General features: G+C 35.7%; 2 protein-coding genes across 2 annotated transcripts; both read left to right on the forward strand.

Moving 5' to 3' along the window:
* The first annotated feature begins 1982 nt into the window (after positions 1–1982).
* Positions 1983–25487, forward strand: LOC106663824 (microtubule-associated protein futsch-like). Its single transcript, XM_024229798.1, has 5 exons — positions 1983–2227; positions 2296–2475; positions 2556–2702; positions 5613–5714; positions 21597–25487. The coding sequence occupies exons 2-5, from the start codon at positions 2321–2323 to the stop codon at positions 25429–25431; spliced, it is 4239 nt and encodes a 1412-aa protein (XP_024085566.1). The 5' UTR covers positions 1983–2227; positions 2296–2320; the 3' UTR covers positions 25432–25487.
* Positions 14308–21218, forward strand: LOC106663823 (titin-like). The gene has a single exon (XM_024229797.1). It carries the CDS (start codon positions 14360–14362, stop codon positions 21146–21148), a length of 6789 nt encoding a protein of 2262 aa, XP_024085565.1. The 5' UTR covers positions 14308–14359; the 3' UTR covers positions 21149–21218.
* Positions 25488–25520: the final 33 nt, after the last annotated feature.

Consider the following 25520-nt stretch of genomic DNA (forward strand, 5'->3'; position numbering starts at 1 on the left):
TACTTGAATTAATAAAATATTTTTTGATTTGTGAGTTAATTAAAATGCTAAATGAAACATTCAGTTGATTTTATTTGAGGACCAAGATGGGCAAATGGTTAGGGCATTTGACTCTCTTTGACCTCGTATTTGTTTCGCTAGCAGATCTGGGTTTGAATCTCAGCAACTTATTGTAAAGTGGTTTCAACCCCTCATCCGTGAGATCCAGTGGGTAGTTGAACGTTAAGCTCTCCTGTATGACAAGAATTTTTTTTTTCAGTTGCATTTTATTAGTGTTAGTAGCACCTTAATAAATATAATTTAATATCTTTATTATTTATTATTACATTATATCATTATTTCACATTGTGAATTTTTTTTTACTTACCAAATTTTAATTAAAGAAATTAATTTCAAACATTCTTCAAGTTTGTTGATTATTGTTAAGGAGTTGGCCAGGTGAGAAGAACAACCAATAATTAACATAACTGTAATCCAACATGGCCAAACAAAAAACATTATTTTGTAATGTCATTGTCAAATTGCCAATATTGATAATAAGAATTAAATGTAAAATACCAAGTATTTTTAATAAACTGAAAATTCATACAATGAATAGTGTTGAACAATCAAGCACATATCATGGAAGAGGACAAGAAGGACGAAGAACATGAGATGAAAAAGAAACCAAAAAGGGCAGAGTCCAAAAAGAAGAAGGGGAACGCAGATGATGCTCTGAGGACAAGGAGAGTGATGAAGAGTACTCACCCAACAAGAAAGACAAAGGTGGAAAATTGAACGGCAATGCTGCCAAAGTGTATAAGAAGAAGGTTCCCAATTTAGTCAGCAATGAAGAAGATTAGGGGAAAAACAAGAATGATGCTGCAAGAATGCCCGGTGCTTAAAAGGGGCTTCAACAAGCGGTGTACTTTATTATATTAACTTGCTAGTCATTGTCAGGCAAGAGCAAATGGCCTAGCATGAGCTTTTTACTGATTTCTGATCTATTATCAAAGAAAGAAATGTTTATGACCGTGAAATTAACCAATATGCTATTTGCAATGATGAATTGATGAAAGACATTGGCACAAAATGATACAGCTCTTTCGGAATGATGAAATACCTCAATTTTATTAATTAAATAGTAGATACCCACTTCTTGGTGGGAACCTTCCACAATTGAAATTCAAAATTTCACAGATTAACCATTTTAAAAGTGCAAATTTTGAAGAAAAACTATTATATTTACATCATAATTATGTGTTATTATAGGTATTAACGCTGCAATATTGTGTAGATTTTTTTATGGATTTACTTTTAAGTTTAATTTTTTAAATGTTATGTTAATTTTAAAATGTTTTTACAATAAAATAATAAAAAATAAATAGATAAAATGGGATGTATATTAGTTTTATCAAACTTGACTTTTTAGTCAGCTGCAAAACTTGAAGTGAAGATACTTAATTTTATGAAGTTTCTCTGTGCTATTTTCTATGTACATTTATTATTGATGAAACAAAAAGTTTTTCTTTCTTGAATTAATGTTTTATCCTATTATGAAATTTTAATATAAAAAGAAATATTACATTTTTGTAAAAAGTTTTACTTTTTATATAAAACCAATTTTATTTTCTAATGTCACATAATATATTACAACCTTACTTGAGAAATTATACAAATTGTTTTATATAATATAATTTGTATGTATTTACATAATGAAACTAGTGTGAAAAATTAAGAGGGCATTGAATTTTGTCAATTTACTTTAAAATGCAAAATGTATTTTAAAAAAAAGAAAAGAAAAAGACATGTTGATTTGTACTATTTCTGAGTGACTAATTGTGTTATTCTGTTTAGAAATTATTTAAAAATGAAAGTATTTGTATTATATGTACTTGTTTATTTTTTTATCGTATACTTTCAAAATATAAATAAAATACAATTTCATTTTTCCCACACAACACATTTATTTTTTGATTAATTAAAAAAAAATATTAAAACAATTTTACCATATGTAAATAAAAACATGCTGATATAAAAGTTTAACAGTAGCAAGTTTTCAGGTGTCAGACAAAATAACATGAGTTTTTGAGCAATTACAAAATAGCACACATATCTGCACATTGGGGGCGCGAATACAGAAAACACTTTTTTCTACAATGGAAAACAACTTATAAACTCATACAACAACATTTCTCATACACACACACTTAAAAAACACATTTCGGTCAAAAAACTTGGGTTTAAGGTAAGCCAATTAAGTTTGATTAACATAATATTTACATCAATTGAGAGTAATCATTATTCAATTTGTAGAAGAATGTGGAATTGATTTTCCAAAATGCCAAAGAACCCAAAAAATCGCAGAAAGGCCCCTAATGCCTTAGAACCTCCAATCTATGTAGAATGTCCTCACATCCATTTCAAAGGCGACACAATTGATAGAGGAATCCTCTCAAGATCGCAACATTTGAACCTATTGTCCACTCCAAAAGGGTAATTATTTCTGCAAAAAATGTATATATATATTTTTTTTTGGAAGAGGGTTTGTCATTTTGTATGATTTTCATAAATAGTTATCGATGGGATATAAAAAAAGAAGATAGCCAAGAAAGAGATTCCGAGGGAGATGAACAAAATGCAGGAGCCAGAAGTGCAGCCAGTTTCGGCAAGTATGGACCCAGGGTAATATGTGGCCGTCGCATTAGAAGACCTGAGAAAGCGTAAGTTAAAACATTGAGTAAAAAAATTAAAAGAAAGATAAACAATAACAAGACAACAAAAAATTGTTAATTGGATGGTACAAATTATTCTTTTCATCTGGACAGGCATTTAGAAGGTAAAATTTACACAAGCTTGTACTGAGACACACCAACAAATATTTTCTTATTACTGAACTTATAACGTGCGATTGAAGCGTATTATGAATTGTTGTGTAAGATTCGTGTTCGGCACCTCACGGAGGTCCTGGGTGTCAGGGTTGTACAACTTCCCCTCCTTCCATTTCCTAGGTTGCTCTTTTCCAGTCCATCCACACTGTCATCCTCCGTACATCGCCCAATCCCTCCAATTCAACTCCTCACATCACACTCGTAACACCCGCTCATCCCCAATCGACCTTATCCTTCCGCAACATACAACCCATACCTTCGAAAGATACTGTCTGATCCGAGCCCCTAAACTCTGGAACTCCCTTTCCCCTTTCTATTCGTCACGCTGCCTCCTTTTCCTCCTTTAAATCCCACCTGTATAATCACCTCCTCTCCCTCCAAGCAGAGACCTTACGTTAATATTTGATATTTAAATGATGGTCAGGAAGATATTGATCCTGTGCACCATATGCAACTAAGTAGAAAACGCAAAAAACATATGGTACTACAGACAATTCGAGAAAGAAAGGACTCTCTATGCTAGATCAATGTAAAATTACTATTCTTTTTTTTTTAAATTTATTTATTTATTTACGGATCGAAATCCACTACAACAAAGACATTTTACAATAACAAAAAATATAAATAATATATGTAAAAATACAAATAATATATATAAAAAGAATAAGGACGTATATACATGGAAATAATATAAATCATAAATATAAATGATAAATATAAAAATACAATTAAAGAGTAAAAACTGAACAACAAAAATGAAAGACATAATTATTAACCAAATAAGGCAGGAAAACAAAATAAAGCTGAAAGACAATTGAAACTACAATAATTAGGTACATATTTAATGAAAATAATGCTCTTTGTAAATATATAATAAGACTAGAGTGTGAGAATTAGTTGAACCAGTAAATGAAATAAATTGTAATAATTTTGTATAGTATAAAATATAAAAGCATTCAACTAAGGTTGTAGGATAAGGTTTTTCATAGATTGCACAGAACTATTGAAGAAGTCAATGCTATTGCAGATGTTGTTACTCTTGATCATCATTCTGTGTAGAGAAGAGAGCATGTAGTTAGAGCTTTGGAATTCAATATAAAATAATTTATAGGTTTTAAGAGAGTACGAAGGGACATGTAGCTGTAGTTGAGAGAGGAGAGTAAGGACTATCAATGAGATTGTTTAATAATTTAAATACAAAAACAATATCAAAGTAATCCCTTCTTAGTGCCAGTTCGAAAAGTTTAAATTCAGAGCGGATTCCAGGGTAGGCAGAATTCGGAGGAAGATTGAGTTTGTAGGAAAGTTTTTTTAAAAATTTGTTTTGCACAGATTGAAGAATTTTTTGATAATTTAGATAGAATGGGTTCCAAACAGGTGTAGCATATTCTAGTATGGGTTGTACAAAAGCTTTATAAAGATGGACAAAACATAGAAGATTTTTAAATTTATAGGTGTTCCGGATGATGATATTTTTTATTGAAGAAATATATTCTTTAAACTTGAGCTTTTGATCAAAAAGTACACCAAGATCCTTTACGACCTCAATTCGCGTTAAAAGAGCATCATGGAGAGTATAGAGATAAATAAAAGAGATAGATATATAGAGATAAATAAATTCCATGTAATTATAAATTTTTGAAGGGCACAGAATTTTGAGGTTTACCAGGATTTGGTTGATTTTATTAAACAATCTAGTTGGAATTATAACCACTATAAATAATTAATTTAATAAATATTAACATGGCCAAAGACAATAGGCCAATGCCAAAAAAGTTTCAAAAATTTGAAAAATCTTTTAATTGAAAAACTAAATTAAAAGATTTACTATTTTTGTAAAATTTTTATTTAGTATATTGAATAGACAAAGACAACCAAAACAATTTTTATAATTTAAAAAAATTGGCCTAAATTTATCTATTTTTCTTCATAAATACTAAGTTTAAGACAGGTAAAGAGGGGATGCAGGCAACTCCCCAAAATCAATACATATAAAGGAAATTTTATGAAAATTGTTTATTTTATCTTGCCTTGTCTTCATCCATTGAATAGAATAAGATAAAAATAAATTATAGAAAAAAAAAACTTATTGAAAAAAAAAAGTGTGGTGATTAGTGACCGTTAAACGATAATTATTCAGAAATCATGAGATGTGGTCTGGTGTGATGTAGGTTTCAGAAAAACATTTTCTTTATCGTGCCAACATTTCGATCTTTATTGAGAGGGCACTCTCAACACGACACGCAAGAATGGCACAATTACACAGAAGACAAACACTTTGAGCCCTGAAGATGATCTCAATAAAGATCGAAACACGATAAAGAAAATGTTTTTCTGAAACCTACATCACACCAGACCGCATCTCACAATTTCTGGAGAAAAAAGTTCAATTTAAGATAATTTTAATTATATATATTTTTTCTAAAGAAAGAATATATATTGTTTGTAGGGGAGCCAGTCTAATTGGTAGTCATTTTGCAACATTTATTAAATATAATCAATATGAACCATTTCAAATGATAAAAAACAAAACAAATAAAATAAATAAATTGAAAGGTCATGAGCCATCTTAGGGCTTTTCAGCTTTATTACGCATTAAACATTTGTTTAAAGATGTCTTAATGTATATTTTAATAAATATGTGGTTTGGAAAAAAGTGTTAAAAAAATCTTAAAAAATAAATAGTTCCTTATTGACATGCTTCATTTTTGCAATTTGGATTGATCTATATTATTTTGACAGGTACATTCATAATTTTCTGGCAGAAATATGGGCTTTGCTGACTCCAGAAATGATCGATCGTCTCAAAGAAATGCTCATGACAGAATTTGGCATGTCACCAGCGTAAGTCACTTTTCTTAGAAATAATCTTAATATATTTATAACAATTAATTACATACTGTACATATCACAGTTGTGCTTAAGAAGTTAAAACCGGTATAAGAATGATTAACAACTTTGTTAAGTCTTAATGATTTTTTTGTGTGTGTAAAACGTCTTCCGGAGAACAGGAGAACTTAATGTCCAACTACCATCAGTTATCATGATCAAAGGGTTATAACACATTACTCCACTTTGTTAAATTCATTTAAAACACGGAAACAGTACAACATACATGATGCACATGCTTCCATCATTTTAATTTTGTTAATCTTCAATTTAAAAGCTCGTTTACTCTAACGCATGATACATCCTTGAAACAATTTGCTTTTTTTTTCAAGAAGGAATAGAATGATATACTAAAAATGTCAACCATTCTTGTCTCTTTGTTCATCTTGTTGTCATTTGTTCATCTGAAAAGTCTGATCATCTTGAAAGTGATGTGATTTGTTGAAGAAAGTTATTCGATTAGGATCAAGATAGAGGTTGAGACATCATAAAAACAGAGTGAGTAATTTTCATTTGCATTTTAATAATAATATATTTGGTTTTGTAAGTTTACCAAGCCTACAACAAATCAATTGTTGTATTTTTAGAATTAAAAATACTTCAGAATTTATTAAAAAATTGTTTTTGAGAGAATGTCTTCTTTACAAGATTTTTTAATTAATAAATATATGTGCTATTAATGTTTATTACACTACATATATTGCTGTTTATATATTTATTAAAACTAACTGTATTAAACACTGTTCTGTTAATTATGTTTAAGGAAATTTTTCTGGTAATTCTATACGTGCACACATTTATAAAGAACTATGTTTTCATACATTAATTAAATTTTCATCAAATTCTTAATTATATATAATAATTAATATAAATGTATCAGCTTTGTACTTTAAAACATTAGGAAAGTTAAACTTAATATTTTTATTATAAAAACGCTCTCTCATAATTTTAGCAATCAAAAGTACTATTTATTCAAAAATATTTAGCATAAAAATATCACCTTAAAATAAATGTGTGAAGTATTTTAATTCTAAATCCAAAATTTGGACAACGTAAGGCTTGATGAAAATTTTACCCTTGAAAATTGATATTTGCTTCACCTAAATTGATGAACATTACTCATTTTGTTACTAAGCAATAATAAAGCACATTTAGCTCTTGTTGTTTTGACTTGACAATGAAACTCGATTATTCAGAAGTTTTTTTTAATGTAAAGTTTAAAATTTGAACATAAGTTACTACAGTCATTCTACAAACTCACAAAGAGAATAAGTCCTCCTAAGAGAATATTATTTATTAATTATTAAATGCTTTGTTTCTCCTTCCACTATATTGTAAAGAAGACATTTTTTAATTAAAGCATAATTATAATTAATTGTAGAGAAAAAAATTACAAATGTCTGTATGCTGGCAGTTTGAGCATCTGCCATAATTTGTGTGCAGTTGCTCCTCTGCTAGATATTAATTATTATTACATAGTTTTAATTACTTAATATACATAAAAATTATTTGATTATTTGTTTAAAGGTATTTTATTAAATACATTTAGATGTTTGTTGTGAGAAAATGGTTTATAAATAATGTAAGTTAATAATTAGATTTAAGTTAATAAATAAGTTTATAAATAATTAGATTAAATATTATTATTTATAAAAGTATATTTAGAAAAGAAAACAAAATATTACATTTTTTTTTACAAAATAATACTTGTAATGGCATGATCTAGTCGTCTGCCAGTTGACCCTTACATATTTACATTTAAAAAAAACTTAAATTAACATACAAATTATAAACTTAACATAAAATTATCTCTGCAATTCAGCGCATCTACAATACATCTATACAAACTAAACCAATCTTTCCCATTTAACAGTTCTATATACTCACGGAATGTCAAACGACATCTGTGCAACCAAATTAACCTAACGTTCTCCAAAGTTGGACAAACTGTCAAAAAATGAAACAAATCTTCCACCGTTTTTAGTTTACATATATAGCATGCTTGGTCTCTTTCCTCCAGCTAAGGCTTAAAATTTAAATATAATAATTGACCTCTCGCGCGAAAAACAACCTTGATCAAATTCCAGTTGTATTCCTTATACAAGTAATTGTTGTTCCTAAGATCGAAGTTCAATTTCTTGTATATTAAATGGTATGTAGAACATTGCACTTTTCTTAAACATTTTTCTTTATGATGAGTTTCTACTGCCTGCAATAATTGTACCGCCCAAATTTTGAAATCTTTCGCATCTGTAAAATTTATACGAGAACTAGAGTTCAGAAGAAAACACTTCCAATTCTTTAAACCAAAAAATGTATCTTTTTATTATCTCCTGAGCAAGAAGGTAGGGCAAACGATCTTGTTTCAGACCCAAAACCCGCTGTATATAATTTAAATGACTCCTCAACGTATACACAAACAAAGGTCTTAAGCTTAATTCCAAATAAAGAAAATAACTTGGTGTATAATAGGGAGCACCAAACAACTTCTTAATAAAAAAACAAAGAAGTTTTTCTACCACTTCATACTGATGGTAGCCCCATACTTGTGACGCATAACACATCACAGCCCTAGAGACGGAATTAAAAACTTTAAATTTACTTTTTAGAGGAACATCTCCTATTGAGAATACCGTTACAGGTTAGATTAAATATTAATACTTCTATTTTTCATCTCCATCTTTTAAACTAAACTATTAATATCTTTAACTAGACCAACATAATTTTCTCAAATAGATACATAATTTTAAATATTTGGAAGTAATCAGTTGTTTATTAATCTTTATTAATCAACAAATGTTTAACAGTTGATGAGAATAAAATTGAGATTAAGAAGTTAATACAATATATATAAAAAAATTGAATGCTTTTTGAATTACTTTTTCTTAAAGTAGTTATAAACTAAAATAACAAAATATGGTTTCTTAGTCAGTAATAATAATTCAAAACGAAATAATAGAAACTATGTTTTTCTTCCGTGCAGGGTCTTTGATCCTTACTGATCATCTCGGTCTGCTTATCTTGGCAGGGTTGGTCTGTCAGAGCGTTTAGCATTTCACCAAACTGAACTGACCAATGAGATGAAGATGATCAGTAAGGATCAAATTACAAATTACATTTTTCTTTTCATTACTAATATTTTTATATTAGACATTAAAATAATGTATTAAACACAACAAGCGTTACACGTACCATTAAATGACATGGAAACATAGTAATGAATTACGCTAAACCTCCATTATATTAATTACAGCTTTTTTCAGGGATGCTGAACTTTTTGTTAACCGCCAGAGGGAGAGAAGCATAAAACAATGTTCACATAAAATTACTGCTGAAGATAAATCTTGTAAAAAATGCTGCAAAAAGTATTGTAAGGTGACTATAACTAAACGTCGTGATTCCTATAAACCTCAAACAGATTTGTCAAAACGACACATTTGGGTCAAACAATTTTCAAAAATGATTGCAACCAAATTCACAGATTATGTAGTTATGCAGATGTGTTCAAAAAGAAGCAAGAAGGCCAAATTGTTGGCTGAAAGAATTCTTAAAAATTTATGTGATGTAACAGGTGAAAATTGCACAATGCAAGATCCAAAAACAAAACTTCAAAGGCTTTTAGTTTTTATAGCAGATCGGTTAGCTGCTTACATTGCTTCACATTTGGAAGCTTTGCAAGCTCAAGTTATTAATGAATCGATGTCATGTACATGCTGTACATGTATTGACAAAGAACAGGGATTTAAACCTCCTGACACGTGTGAAAAATCAATTCAAACATACGTATATCAACCCCAAAAGGAACTAAAAGAATATCCACTTGGCAAGTTTAAACGTAAAGGGTCTTTAACTGAGTCTTACTTGGAAAAGCTAGAACTAGAAAAGTCAGGGCTATCAATATCTCAACTACCTCAACATCGTCTATCTCCTCCACAACTTACTACTTCTGCACCACAACTTACTATTTCTCCTTCACCACTTGCTAAATTGGACCATAAAACTTCGGCGCTTTCAATTACCAAAGAGGCAGATATATTAGAGTCAGATTTGAAGGAGGAGGTCATAATCAAAGAAAAAACAGAATTGCAAGCTGGAAAAGGTGAAATAGAACCACATGATGAAAAAGTTGAAACAGAGTTGCAAGCTGGTGAAGCAAAATTACAAGCTGGAAAAGGTGAAATAGAACCACATGATGAAAAAGTTGAAACAGAGTTGCAAGCTGGAAGTGTTGAAGCACAATTACAAGCTGGAAAAGGTGAAATAGAACCACATGATGAAAAAGTTGAAACAGAGTTGCAAGCTGAAAAAACTGAAACAGAATTGCAAGCTGGAAAAGGTGAAACAGAACCGCATGCTGAAAAAGTTGAAACAGAGTTGCAAGCTGGAAGTGTTGAAGCAAAATTACAAGCTGAAAAAGGTGAAACAGAATTAAAAGTCATAAGTGCTAAAATAGAATCATCACCTTTACTTGAAAAACTCGGAATTTCTACACAAACTGATCAAAATGAAGATTTAAAAAAATTAGAAAAGGAAGGTACTGGAGTTGTAATAACAGAACCGAACTTAATTAGAAGAAGTGACACTTCTACACAAACATTAGAAGGTTTAGAAAAAGATGACAAAAATATTGTACTGTTAGGAGTCGATAAACCAACAGGGGAAATCATGACTACCAATGTAGAAACTGAAATATCTCAGTACGTATTCTCAAGTGAAAAACAAGAACATGTTCTTTCAGAGCAAATGGAGAAGGAAGGAATACAAGCCACACCTGGTGGTGATGTACAGAGGATTAGCCCATCACAGACTGAAATGAGTAGTCTTTCAACTCAAAAAGAAAAAGAAGAGGAGAAGACAGTAGAACAAACAGAAAAGAAAGACAAGCTTGAAACCATATCAATGAAAGATGAGGATAAAGAAAATCGTGAGAGTTCTGAAATTATTCATACAAAAGCTGAACTTGCGGTCCCTTCCGCTGAAGAAGTAAAGGCTGTTCATTCTGTTTTAAGTGCAGTTTCTTCAAGTCAAATAGTTATGAAAGAAATTAAATTTGGCCCTGTAGTTACTCCACCAACTCAGACTTATTTAACTGAAAGAGCAGAACCTTCAAGTCATGTAATCCTGAAAACAATGACAATAGGTGAACGCACTACATCATCGCTGCCGATGTTACCTGCACTAGCTGAATCTTTAAGTAAAATAGTCAGTCATCTTGAAGAGCAAGTTGTGTCTGAAAAAAGTCACAGAAAGTCTAAATCAGCTGAGGTTGCCTCATTCAAGTCAGACTTGTTCCGAGAAGAAATGAATGAACTAGATAAGGAAGATAGACCTGACTCTGGTAAAAAGCTGTCAGGTTCACAAGAAAAAAGTCCACCGATAGGTGAAATTATAATGACTGAGCCCATACAAACTAAACCACTTCAGTCTATTATAACTAAAGCAGACGAATCTTTAACAGATAAAGTTCAAGATAAATATGAGAACAATTTCTTGATACAGGAGGAAACTGTATCTCACCAAATGGAACCAGAGCCTAAACCATCTGGGTTTGGCCCAGTTAAGGATTCAGATTCTAGGAATAAACTAATAGATGTACTGGAAACAAGTACACTTCAAGATGGGATTCCAATGCCAGAAACTCAACATGTAAAAGCACCTCTGCCATTAAGATTTCATGTTTCAACTCAAACAGTTACCAGGAAAGACCGGAGCAAATTAGAAAAGGAAGGAACGATAATACTGGAGTTTACATCAACAAATCATTTTAAGATGACAGTTATACAGGCCAAAACCGTTTCTCCTATACAAAGTCAAGCAGATATACCTTCTGTGGAATTGTCCCAAGAAAGAAGTGACAAACAAACGCAAACTGATGGAATAGAATATGATTCACAAGATGAAATGGAGGATGATTCTCAAGAACCTCAGCCACCTGATACCCAAGAATATCCACCTGATAGTCATGACATGCCACTGGAAGAGCAACCTGAAACTTCAAGGAAAAAACTGCAAGAACCTGAAGAAATACAACCACAAAGTGGAAACATTGAAAGTAATATTACAGAATCAATAACAGTTGCAGAGCAGAAGAAAGCATTAGCAAAAGATAAAATGGATTTGGCTCCTTTAGAACATCAAGCTCCTAAATATGTTCAACCTACTTATGACCAACAGCAAAAGGGGGACATTCAACAAATGGAAAAGCAACAACTTGCACCAATAATGCATGGAAGACGATACAGCTATGCTGTACAACCTAAACGAATATCACAATATGCACTTACTCCTCCAAAAGTTGGAAGAAGAAGTATAGCAGATTATGGTCCACAATATCCTCAACCGATTTATGTTCAGCAACAACCAAAAGTTGATGTTAAGTCCTCTGATTCTTTGAGGTTGGAAAAGCAAGTACATGAAGCACAACAGCCAGGTTCTGCGTTACCTGCAAAACGATATAGTTATGTAGTAGCACAACCTAAAATAATGTCACAACACCCTCAGCCACCTTATATCCAACAACAGCCAAAAATTGATGGCCAGCTACCACCGCCTAGTTATGCTGTACAACCACAAAGAATTTCACAATATGTTCCAATTTTACCAAAAGATGACCAACAGGAAATGGCTCATAAACTTTCACAATATCCTCAGCAACCTTATGTTCAGGCCCAGGCAAAACCTGATCGTCAACCACCCGCACCTCCTAGAATTGAAGTACAAGCACATGGAGCACAACAGCCAGGTTCTGCAATACCTACAAGACGGTATAGTTATGCTGTACAACCTCGAAGAATTTCACAATATCTTCCAGTTTTGCCAAAAGGTAGCCAACAGGAAACGACAGACATACGTTCTCAATATCCTCAGCCACCTTATGTTCAACAACAGCCAACAGCTGTTGTTCGACAACCTGAACCTGCAAGATTGGAAATGGAAGCATCTGGTGCATCACTGCCAAGTACAGCTATACCAAGTAAGCCAGATGGTTATGCTGTACCACAGCAAAGAATTTCACAATATGCTCCAAGTTTATCAAAAGGAGGCAAACAGGAAATACCAGATATACGTTCACAATATCCTCAGTATCCTCATGTGCAGCCACAGCCAACAGCTGTTGTTCGACAACCTGAACCTGCAAGATTGGAAATGGAAGCATCTGGAGCATCACTGCCAAGTACAGCTACACCAAGTAAGCCAGATGGTTATGCTGTACCACAGCAAAGAATTTCACAATATGCTCTAAGTTTACCAAAAGGAAGCAAACAGGAAATACCAGATATACGTTCACAATATCCTCAGTATCCTTATGTGCAGCCACAGCCAACAGCTGTTGTTCGACAACCTGAACCTGCAAGATTGGTAATGGAAGCATCTGGTGCATCACTGCCAAGTACAGCTACACCAAGTAAGCCAGATGGTTATGCTGTACCACAGCAAAGAATTTCACAATATGCTCCAAGTTTACCAAAAGGAAGCAAACAGGAAATACCAGATATACGTTCACAATATCCTCAGTATCCTTATGTACAGCCACAGCCAACAGCTGTTGTTCGACAACCTGAACCTGCAAGATTGGCAATGGAAGCATCAGGTGCATCACTGCCAAGTACAGCTACGCCAAGTAAGCCAGATGGTTATGCTGTACCACAGCAAAGAATTTCACAATATGCTCCAAGTTTACCGAAAGGAGGCAAACAGGAATTAGATCAAAGGTTGCCATTTCCACAACCATCTTATGCCCAGCAACCGACAAAAGCTGATGTTGAACAACCTGATTCTGAAAGATTTATTGGACAAACAACTGCAAAATTGCCAGGGACAGAAAGTTATGCTGTACAGCCTAAAAGAATTTCACAATATGTACCAATTTTACCAAAGGAAGGCAAACAGGAAATGCCAGGTTCACAATATCCTCAGACCACTTATGTTCGACAAGAGCCAAAAGCTGATGGTCAACAAATTCAACCTGCAAAACGGTATAGTTACGTTGCACAACCTAAAAGAATCTCACTACAACCTCAGCCACCTTATGTCCAAAAAGAGCCAACGGCTGGTGGCCAACTACTACCTCCACAACCACCAAGAATTGAAATGCTCGCACCTGGGGTAAAACCAGATAGTTATCCTGTACAACCACAACGAATTTCACAATATGCACCAATTTTAACAAAGGAAGGTAAACCGCCAATTACAGAAAGTTCACAGTATCTGCAACAGGCAAAAGTTGAAGGCCAACAAAGCGCACATGCAAAACGATTTAGTTCTATTGTGCACACTAAAAGAATTTCACAATATGCATTTGTTTTACCAAAAGAATCCCAACAAGAAATGGCAATTATACATTCACAATATCCTCAGCCCACTCATGCGCAGACACAGCCAAAAGCTGATGATCGACAATCTGAACCAGCAAGATCGGAGATGCAAGTATCTCGTGTATCACTACCAAGTACAGCTAAGCCAGTACAACAGCAAAGAATTTCACAATATGCTCCAAGTTTACCAAAAGAAGGCCAACAGGAAATACCAGACATACGTTCTNGGTATTCCTTGAAAAAGAAGGAAGTTATGTGTCACAGCCTAAACATATTTCCGAACATATGCTAATTCCTTCAATGAAAGAAAAGAAGGATCTTAAAGAAACTAGCATAAAATCTCAGCTATCATTTGCTGAGAAACCCACAATAGTCGATATTCCACAATCAGAACCTAAAAAGAAAGAACCTGATGCACAACAACCAGGGCCACCATTACTTGAAAGACATGAAAGTAAAGCAACCCTATCTAAACCAACTTCAGATCATATACCATCCTCTTCAAAAGAAGTAAAGAAGGAGAAAACTGATTTTGATACAACATCAGTTGAGAAAACAACCAAAGTTGATATTAAACCACCTGCTGCAATGGAGATTGTCTTGCCTGAGCCTAAAGAAAAACAAACTTTGCCTGCACTACTTGAAAAACAAGAAACTCAAGCAACTCATACGAAACAAATTATAGAACCGTCACCACTTCCACTTAAAGAAGTAAAGAAAGATAAAGAAGATTTGGGGGCTACATCTGCTAAGAAATTACAAATAGTTGATGTTTCACAACCTGAGCCTAAAAAAATTGATATTGAGGCTAAAACAAAACAGGCAGTGCCTACATCACCTGAAAAAAGTATCACAGCTCAGCCTACAAAAATATCAGAACCCTTGCCAATTTCAATACAAGAAGGCACAAAGGATATTACAGATTTTGGTCCATTATATCAGAAACCATCTGTGGAGAAACCACCAAAAGATGTCAAACCACTTCCGGCCCAGAAGATTGATTATCATGAGCCAACTTTACTTGAAAAACAAGAAAGTAAAGCAACTCTCCCTGAAAGGATTTCAGAACAAGCACGAGGATCATCAAAAGAAGGAAAGGAGGATTTTGGCCCTCCATCTACTGAAAGGCTGCCAAAAATAGATGTTACACCAACTGTGCCAATGGAAATTGACATACATAAGCCTAGTGTAAAACAGGCAGTGCCACCACCAACTGAAAAACAAGAAAGTAAAATAACACAGCCTAAAAGAATTTCAGAACATGTTCCGCTTCCTTCAAAAGAAGTTAAGAAAGATTTTGGTCCACCATCTTCTGAGAAACCACCAAAAGTAGACGATACACAACCTATGGCAATGAAAAGTGACATACCTAAACCTAGCGAAAGACAAATGGTGCCACCTTTATCTGAAAAACAAGAAAGTAAAATAACACAGCCTAAAAGAATTTCAGAACATGTTCCGCTTCCTTCAAAAGAAGTTAAGAAAGATTTTGGTCCACCATCTTCTGAGAAACCACCAAAAGTAGACGATACACAACCTTTGGCAATGAAAACTGATATGCCTAAGCTTAGCGAAAAACAAATAGTGCCAACCTTATCCGAAAAAGAAGAAAGTAAGGTAACACTTCCGAAAAGAACATCAGAACATGTGCCACTTCCTTCAAAGGAAAGAAAGGAGGATTTAGGCCAACCATCTACTAAGAAACCACCCAAAGTAGATGTTACACAACCTGTAGCAATTAAAACTGACATACCCGAACCTAGTGAAAAGCAAAAGGTGCCAACTTTACCTGAAAAACAAGATAGTAAAACAACACTACCTAAAAGAATTTCAGAACTTGTACCAATTTCTTTAGGCGAACCATCTACTAAGGAACCTCCGAAAGTAGATGATACCCTACCTGTGGCAATGAAAAGTGACATAACTAAGCTCAGTGAAAAACAAACTGTACTACCCTTGCCTGAAAAACAAGAAAGTGAAGCAAAACTCCCTAAAATAATTTCAGAACATGGGCTACTTCCTTCAAAAGAAAGAAAGGAGGATTTAGGTGAACCATTTACTGAGAAACCACCCAAAGTAGAAGTTACACAAACTGTAGCAATGAAAACTGACATACCTGAGCCTAGTGAAAAACAAAAGGTGGCACATTTACCTGAAAAACAAGATAGTAAAACAAAACACAAAACAATTTCAGAACATGTACCAATTTCTTTAGGTGAACCATCTACTGAGGAACCACCGAAAGTAGATGATACACTACCTGCGCCAATGAAAAGTGACATGCTTAAACCTAGAGAAGAACAAATGCTTCCCCCTTCACCTGAAAAACAAGAAAGTAAAGCAACACTGCCTAAAAGAATTTCAGAACATGTACCAATTTCTTCAAAAGAAAGAAAGGAGGATTTAGGTGAACCATCTACCGAGAAACCACCAATACAAGATGTTATCCAACCAGTGGCAATGAAAAGTGACATACCTAAGCCTAGTGAAAAACAAATGGTGTTACCTTTATCTAAAATACAAGACAGTAAAGTGACACTGCCTAAAAAAATGTCTGAATATGTACCAGGTCCTCCACAAGAAGAAAAGGAGGATTTTGGCTCATCTGAGAAACAGAAAGCAGAGAAACCACCAAAAGTTGATGTTATTCAACCTGTGCCAATGAAAAGTGACATGCCTAAACCTAGTGAAAAACAAATGACGCCACCTTTAACTGAAAAACAAGACTCTAAAGTGACACTGCCTAAAGGAATTTCAGAACATGCAGTAATTCCTTCAAAAGAAGAAAAGGAGGATTTTAGTCCATTATCTACAGAGACAAAACAAAAATTAGATGTTACACAACCTGTGGCGATGAAAACTGACGTGCTTAAGCCTAGTGAAAAACACATGGTGCCACCTTTACTTGAAAAACAGGAAATATTTGAAGGACCACTGAAACGTATAGCAGATGGCGCCCCAATTTTATTAAAAGAAGAAAAGAAGAAAATTAGTGATTTTGGGCCACCATCTGCTGAGAAACCACCAAAAGTAGATGTTAAGCCATCTGAACCTGTAAAGATTGAAAAACAAGAACCTGGTGTACAGCAGCCAGAATTAACATTGCTTGAAAAGCAAGAAAGTGATATGTCACAGCCTAAAAAAATTCCAGAATATGTGCCAATTTTAACAAAAGAAGAAAAGATGGATCATAAGGAAATAAGCCCAAAATCTCAGGTGGTGTTAACTGAGAAACTATTAAAAGTTGATACCGATCAATCTGAACCTGAAAAGAAAGAGCCTGATACACAACACCCTTCAATAGTTGTTGACATACATGAGCCAAGTACAAAATCTATTGAGCCAACATTGCTAGAAAAAGAAATATTTGTAGGACCATCTAAAAGAAGTTCAGAAGGAGCCCCAATTTTACCAAAAGAAGAAAAGAAGGAGATTATAGACTTTGGCCCATCATCTGCTGAGAAGCCAACTGAAGTGGATGTTAAACCACCTGTAGCAAAGGAAGTTGATATGAAAAAATCTGAACATGCTGTGCCTACATTACTTGAAACACAAGAAAGTTATGCAACACAAAGCAAAATAACTTCAGAACCTGAACTAATTTCTTCAAAAGAAGAAAAGCAGGATATTAAAGATCTTGGTCTACAATCTGTTCCACAACCACAACAGCCTGAGTATATTGACGTCCATGAGCATCATCCAAAACTGACAGTACCTACCTTACCTGAAAAGGAGGAGAGTTATGTTGCGCCCACTAAAAGTATCCCAGAGAGTATATCAATTACATTAGATTTAGACCAACCGTATTCTGAGCCAATATTTATGCAGATTTTGCCAGATGATAGACATCCTGACCTAACAAGGGTTGACAAGGAGGATCTCAGCACTACACACCCAGTTCCTATTCACATTGATGAACAAGGTGCACCACCTTATCAACAGCAGTTACCACCAACTAGTGAAACTGTAAAATATGAAAAGGAAGTATCTGAGTTTACATATCCAAGTTCTTCAGTGACTGGAGTAGAAACTATGCAGGGTATGCCAGAATATGGTCCACAATATCCTCAGGTTCATGACAGACAATTGTCTGAACCTGACGTACAATATGAACCTGCAAGATATGAAAAGGATTCATATCCAGGTCCATCAAAATTTGAAAGTGGAGAGAGTTATGCAGTGCCAACTCATCCAAGAGAAGTTATGCAGGATATGCCAGACTATGACCAACAATATGATCAGCCATCTTATATCCAGCAAATGCAGACAGTTGATGTTCGAAAATCTGTACCTGTAATATATGAAGTGGTAGAGCCTGATGAACCATATCCAGGTTATGCAGTTCCAACTAAAAGATTTTCTGAATATATGCCTATTCATTCAAGAGAAGGTATGCAGGATATGCCAGACTATGACCATCAATATGAAAAGCCAACTTATGCCCAGCAAGTGCCAACAGTTGACGGTCGACAATCTATACCTATAATTTATGAAGATGTAGTGCTTGAAGAAACCTATCAAGGTCAACCACTGGTTGCCCAGCAAGAAGTTCTACAAGAAGTGCCAGATTTTGATTCAAAATATTCTCAGCCCTATTATGTTCAGGAACAGCCGATAGTTTATGATGAACAACCTGAAATTATAAGATATGAAATCAATGAGCAAGGGGGGACATATCCAAGTCTATACGATGATGGTTATGTAGTTTCATCTCAAAGACATTCAGAATATATGCCAATTCAATCAACAGAAAGTATTGAGGTTATGCCAGGTTATGGTTCCGAGAACCTTCAGCCACTACCAAAAATTGTTCGACTATCAGTGCCTGTAATATACGAAATTGTGGAGCCTAAAGAAATGTATCAAGATGGCCAAACACTAGTTGGTGAACAAGATAATTATGTAATACAACCTCAAAGACTTTCAGAATATGTACCTATTTCATCCAAAGAAGGTGATATGCCAGAATATGAACAATATTCTCAGTCACATTATACCCAGCAATTACCTGAACCTAGATATGAAGTGATGGAGCCTGAGTCTATAGAATATGAAATGGTGGAGCATGAGGAGACACACCCAGGTCTATATACTGAAGAACAAGATGGTTATCCAGCATATGTCAAACGATATTCTGAATACGTGCCACCAATGTTAGAAAGAACTGAAAAGACAGATGCTCAGGAATATAGGGCACCAGAATATTGGTCTGAAGATGGCCAACCCATAATACTTAGTGGCCAACCTACAATATTTGAGCAGCAAGAGGTACAAGAAATGCACCCTTATTATGATGAAAATGCTCCTCCCAGGTATTATTTAGAAGAAGAACAACAGGAACAACCATATCAAGAGAAATATTATCCTGACATTGGAATGATTGAAATGGTGACTCCTTTTAATGAGGATATTAGGTCAATATCACAGGTAATTTATAGGTCAGAGGGTGAACCTCTAGATTATTACGCAGAGAAAGAACATGAATATAGCATAATTGAATCTAAAACTGATCAAGAAGATATCTTTGAAGGAAGTACAACAGAGCCACAACAGGGTGAGGGTACTGAAATACCACCAAAAGAACAAGAAACAGAAGCACCAGATCACAAATCTCTCCCTGGTATGGAATTACCAAAAGAATCTGATTTTCTCTCTCCTGCCTTTGACTTTGATTCAAAAGTAGAAACGTTAAAAAAAGATCAGTCCAGACAAAGCCAAAAAGATTTTCTTATATCTGAAAGTGAAAAGGTATCAGAACCAAGTAAAATTTCTGCCCCCGACTTAGAAACACAAGAATGCCCCACATTAGCAGCTCATTCGGAAACTAAATCAAATATGTCCGATATAAAGCTTAAGTCGAAATCACTAACTGACATTTCTTTGAAAGAAACAAGTGACTACCTAACAGAAAGTACTGAGATGCCCACTGACAAAGTAAGAAAAGTTCTTTCACAACCTGATGCCAGAGTTAGTGTTAAGTCCGGTTCGCAGCATGATGAGTTGCCGGTCAAAGATGCCCAAAAAGACACTTCAACTGTGAAAGAAAAAGAAAGTATAATAGGTGATGCAGAAATTGAAGAATTGGTAGATAGAATTAAACAGAAAGTAAGCTCTACTAGATTGAGCCCTAAAACATCAAGCGAGAAATATAGAACTTCCATTATAACGGAAAAAGTTGGAATGAAGGAAGAAGCAGGGGAGGATGTAAAATCGATTGAAATGGAAAAATCAACCAAAATTTCAAGTACTTGTGAAGATGTACCAGTCGAATCTACTTCGGTATCTTCACATGAGAAAATGGAACAGGATACTATGGTACGTACTATTTCCAGTGAGGGTCATAAGGTTGAAGAAGGTTACCAAAGTGAGACTGGGACCGATTTTGACGAGAGAAAACTTCTTAAAAAAGTAATGGATTGGTTTGAAAATGTGAAAATTGAAGCTGAAGAAACCGAGATACAAAATGTTCTAAGAGAAGTGGTAGAAAAAAAGATTTGTTCGACACTATCAGTAGAGGAATTTGGCGAATCTAGTGTGAAAGCAGTAGCTAAAAAAATTTCTCGGTGGATTGAAAATGAGGTGGATGAAATCATAAATGACATTGAGAAAGGAATGATTACATTGCCGCCTTGCAGAACCCAACAAAGGAAAGGCCCTACATTCCATGTAAAAAAAGATGGATTCGCTTACGACATTACACCAATTTGCGATGAACTAGTAAAAAATAAAGTAGACGCTAATAAGGCTCATTTTTATCCCGATTTAAATAACCCATCTAAAGAAGGTCCGTTGTTAAAATCAGAATTTAAAACCTGGGCACGGTGGGCAACGGATGTTGTCACTGTTGCCGAACTGTGGGCTAATTGGATTGACGATACTTGTGCACAAGCACAACAAAAAGTAAAGGACAGAAAGGAAGCCAAATATAGAAACATTACAGATCAAAATGAAAAGGAGTTTAGGCAATGGCAGAAGAATGTACAAGATGATGCCTTGGAATGGCAAAGAAATAAGCAGCTACTTAAAAAAGTAGCTGCCTTTTGGCATCAAAAGGCACAACAGGTTTTAGATTAAACTAATTCATCCTATGTCTTTTGGTTAATTCCAAAAATTAATGTCTTCAAATAAAATGTTTGTCTTAATAGCCTTGTTTTATTTAAATAAAACATTTTTCGATTAACTTTTGAAAATATATTGATGTTGAACGTGATTTTTCTAGTGATGTATTAATTTTTAATTGGTATGAAAACTCATAACAATGACGTTTTTAAGGTATTAATAATAGTTATTAGAGATAAAAGGTCCACAGTTGAACGAATCTTGTGATTAACGAGCATGGTACAAAACAAGAATACCCGTTTTTTTGTTGAATTGAAAGATTGAAAACTGGTAGTTGGACGTAAGTTTTTGTTTGACTTAGTTTTGATAATTTACGCTTAAAGAATTAAGTAATTATTGTTTGTACAACACTTTTAATATTTTTTTAATTAAAATATTCTAACAAATGAGATTTTTTCCCCAGGGAGGCCGAAGAGTTCATTTTGGATCAAAAAGAAAAAAGCATATTAAAAAGTTCAACTGTAAGCATGATTAAGGAAGATGATGGTAGAACAAGAGTATCGATTCGCAAAAACAAGAGTAAGATGTGCTGTAAATGCCCGAAAACCTGTCTTGGAATAAGACATTATTGGGTGAAAGAATTTTCAAAAATGTTATCAGCAAAACTGACCGACTATGTCGTTGCGATGATGTGTGCAAGGAGAACTAAACGCGTTCGAAAAATTGCTGAGACTGTTCTAAAGCACTTGTGCGATATCACTGGAGAAGAAGCCACCTTAAGTAACCCTAAAACAAGGGTTCAAAGAATAATGGTTTTCGCAGCTGACAGAATGGCAATTTGGCTGGACGGTATAGCTGAAGAAAGTGATAAAGAAAGAAGAAAAGAAAGGGAAGAAAGGGAAAAGGCTCGGAGAGACGAAGAAGGAAGTATTGAGGGATCGGATAAACAGGATGATAAGAAAGGTAAAGGAAAAGGAGCAAGTGGTGGGAAGAGAGATGGGAAACGAGGTGATGGTAAAGGCGGCAAAGGTGGTGGAGGAAAGAAAGGTGGAGGTGGCAAAGGTGGTGCTGGTGGTGGAGGTGGTGGTACTGGTTCGAAAGAAGATGGTGGCCCTGGATCTAGAGGCGATGACAGTGGAGGAAGCCGCCACAGTGGTGACGACGCTGAAGATAAGCGTGGTGCTAAGCCTGACAGCAAAGGTGGGAGCAGGCAAGGCAGTCCACACGGAAGCAAGCCTGGGAGTAGACATAGTAGCAAACCACAAAGTAGACAAAGCAGTAAACCCGGAAGTAGACCTGGAAGTAAACCGGAGAGTAGGCAGAGTAGCCGGCCTACTAGTAGTCAGGGCAGCAAAGTACGAAGTGGAGCAGATACTCGTCAGGGTAGTAGACCAGGGAGTAAACCAGGCAGTAGGCCCGGCAGCAGAAGTGGAAGTAGATCAGGAAGCATCTCAGAAAGTAGGGTGGAAGGAAGGTCTAGGGCGGACAGCGAGCCAAGAACGAAAGTCGGCAAACCTGGAAGTAGGCCTGAAAGTAAGCCAGGAAGTAGACCTGAAAGTCGAGTTGGAAGTAGGGCTGGAAGTAGGCCTGAAAGTAGGCCTGAGAGTAGGCCTGAGAGTAGGCCTGAGAGTAGACCTGAGAGTAGGCCTGAGAGTAGAGCTGGCAGTAGGCCTGGAAGTAGACCTGAGAGTAGAGCTGGCAGCAGGCCTGGAAGTAAGCCAGGAAGTCCAAAACGCGCCAGATCAGAAAGTTTCGAAGGTGGACCGAGCAGTAGTGATGTTAGCAGGCCAACTAGTAGGGAAGCTGCCAAACGGGATCATGGAGACCAACAGCAATCTTCTAAACAAGCAGTACAACCAGGATCGAGCACGAGTGTTTCTAAACAAACATCCAAACAACCATCAAAGCATTCAACTGTTTCGTCCAAACCACAGACAAGTCCATCGTCAAAATACTCACCTAGACAAGACAGAGGCTCAGACGAAAAGATCCAGAGTAGAACGACTTCTCGACCCGATGGAAAAGGTGGAAGGGAGAGAACAAGAAGTGATAAGAGAGATGAAATAGAAACAGGTGGAAGGGAGAGAAAAAGAAGTGATAAGAGAGATGAAATAGAAACAGGTGGAAGTCAAATGGATGTGGATAAGCATAGATCTGAGAGTAAGCATGGTGGTAAATCTCCTGTAGGTAAACCAGGAACTGTAGGTAAATCAGGAAGCTCTCCAGGAAGTCCAGCAGAAGGCTCACCAGGAAAGCATGGAAGCAAAGCTGGTAGTAAACAAGGAAGTAAACCTGGCAGTACAACAGGAAGTAGAACGGTAAGTGGCAAACCTAGTCGTACTGATACTGGCGTTGCCGAAAAATCCAAGAGTAAAAGTCCGTTATTTGAAAGAAAGGTGAGCAGTAAACTCTCTACAAAATCAGAAGCAGCAAAAAGCAAAGGTGATGAAGGTAAATTGGACGGAGCGCATGGAAAAAGTAGAGGTGACGATTCAACTGATAACATTCCAGGAAGTAAACTGGAAAGTAAAACAAAAAGCACGGCTTCATCTAAAGCTACTGGTAAAACTGCTGAGGGTAAAGTGTGTAGTCAACCAGCAAGCAGAGTTGGAAGTGCTATGGAAATTGCCCAAAAGAGCAGAGAACAAAGTAAAGATGACGTCGGTAAAACAAGTGGGGGAGGAAGTAAAACGGGCAGCAAACCAAGTAGCAGAGGAGAAAGTGCAGCGGATGGTGCAAAAAGAAGCAAAGGAGAAAGTACTGCGGATGGCGCGAAAAGAAGCGGAGGAGAAAGTACTGCGGATGGCGCGAAAAGAATCGGGGGAGAAAGTACTGCGGATGTCGCGAAAAGAAGCGAAGGAGAAAGTAGAGACGACATTAAATCAAAAAGTAGAAAAGATAGCGGTGGTAAACCGGGCAGCAGAGGAAGCAAAGGAGAAAGTACGACGAAGGATGTCGCGAAAAGCAAAGAACCAAGCCGAGCTGAGCTTAAATCAAAAAGCGGGGGAGAAAGCAAAACGAGCACCGCTGCAAAGAGCAAATCAGAACTCGATGCAGACCACGTTGGAAAGAGTAAAGCAGGTAAAGTTGAAAGTTCCTTGCCAACCAAAGATGAAAGGTCCAGAAGTCAACTGGGCAGTACGTCTAGCAGAGAAAAAGGAAAGAGTGATCACTTGGGTACGAAAGAAGGTTCAGAAATTAAAGAAACTGATTCCAGCAAAGGTAAAGTCAAACCTGCTGCGAAGGGTCCAACCAAAGGCACAATGGAAAGTAAAGCAGAAAGAAGAGCTGGAAGCGAGGAAGTCAAAAGCCAAGGTCCAAAAGATAAATATGCTAAAGGAGCTAAAGGAGCGAAAACAGCTCAAGGTCCGATTTCAGACGACGACGAATGCATTTCTCACGCAGGACGCGAAACTTCGCGTATTTCTGTCGACTCTAAGAAGGCCAAATATGGTCGAAAGGATCAAGGACCAGGTGGAGAGGACGGAAGGAGAGGAGATGAGAAATTTGAAAAAGAATCCAGCTCAACACGGCTGGCTAGTGGTGAGACTGGCAAACCACAAGATAAAATGCAAAAATCAGCTGCAGGAGGAGGTCTTCCAGCTTCAGGAGATTTAACTGCACATCCGAGTAAAGTAAGGGAAGTGATGGACCATGTAACAGATTGGATCGAGCAGACGAAGCCGGAAACTACACCGCGGCAACAAGCCTTGAAGGAAGTAGCAGGGCACCGGTTGTCCAAAGAAATTCCTGCTCAAGACAATATTACTAAAGATACAATCGGGGCGATAAGTGACAAACTTTCGACATGGGTAGACCAAATTGTATGTGACGTTGAACAGGAATACGGCGTCAAAGGACAAAAACGAGAGATAAAACCTAGGCGCCAAAGAGATAAAGGACCTACTTTCCATATCAAGAAAGACGGCAATAAATACGATGTCAAAACCGTTTCTCCAGCACAAGTCAGAGAAAAAGTGGCACAGGCTAAAGAAAAAATACCTATCGGCGAGAACAAACCTGGCAACGAAGAACCATTTAAAGAACAGGAAATGAAAGAATGGGCCAAATGGGCGGCTGACGTAGTTTCAGTGGCCGAGCAGTGGGCAGATTGGATTGACAAGACATGTGCGGATGCCGAAAACAAGGCCAAGATCCATAAAGAAAGCAACAAAGACTACGATATGTGGAAGCATAAAACGCAGGAGGACGCGTTGGAATGGAGGAGAAATAAAAAAGTACTGAAAGATGTGGCAGATATGTGGCAGAAAAAGGCAGAAAAAACAGCACAAAATTAATGTCCTGTTCTGTAAAATTAATTATTGTTCAATTAAACTTAATATCATAACATGAATACATTGTTTTACATTTTAATGAAAAAAATTAG

The sequence above is a fragment of the Cimex lectularius genome, unplaced genomic scaffold, assembly GCF_000648675.2.
Source record: "Cimex lectularius strain Harlan isolate CLEC.00 unplaced genomic scaffold, Clec_2.1 scaffold41, whole genome shotgun sequence".
Classification (NCBI taxonomy): Eukaryota; Metazoa; Arthropoda; class Insecta; order Hemiptera; family Cimicidae; genus Cimex; species Cimex lectularius.

Excerpts from the sequence above, each read along its gene's own strand:
- LOC106663824 (XM_024229798.1), top strand. The coding sequence starts at position 2,321 with ATGCCAAAGAACCCAAAAAATCGCAGAAAGGCCCCTAATGCCTTAGAA. Across the intron at positions 2,476-2,555 it reads CTATTGTCCACTCCAAAAGG|TTATCGATGGGATATAAAAA; the intron begins GTAATTATTTCT and ends TTTCATAAATAG. Across the intron at positions 2,703-5,612 it reads ATTAGAAGACCTGAGAAAGC|GTACATTCATAATTTTCTGG; the intron begins GTAAGTTAAAAC and ends TTATTTTGACAG.
- LOC106663823 (XM_024229797.1), top strand. The coding sequence starts at position 14,360 with ATGCTAATTCCTTCAATGAAAGAAAAGAAGGATCTTAAAGAAACTAGC.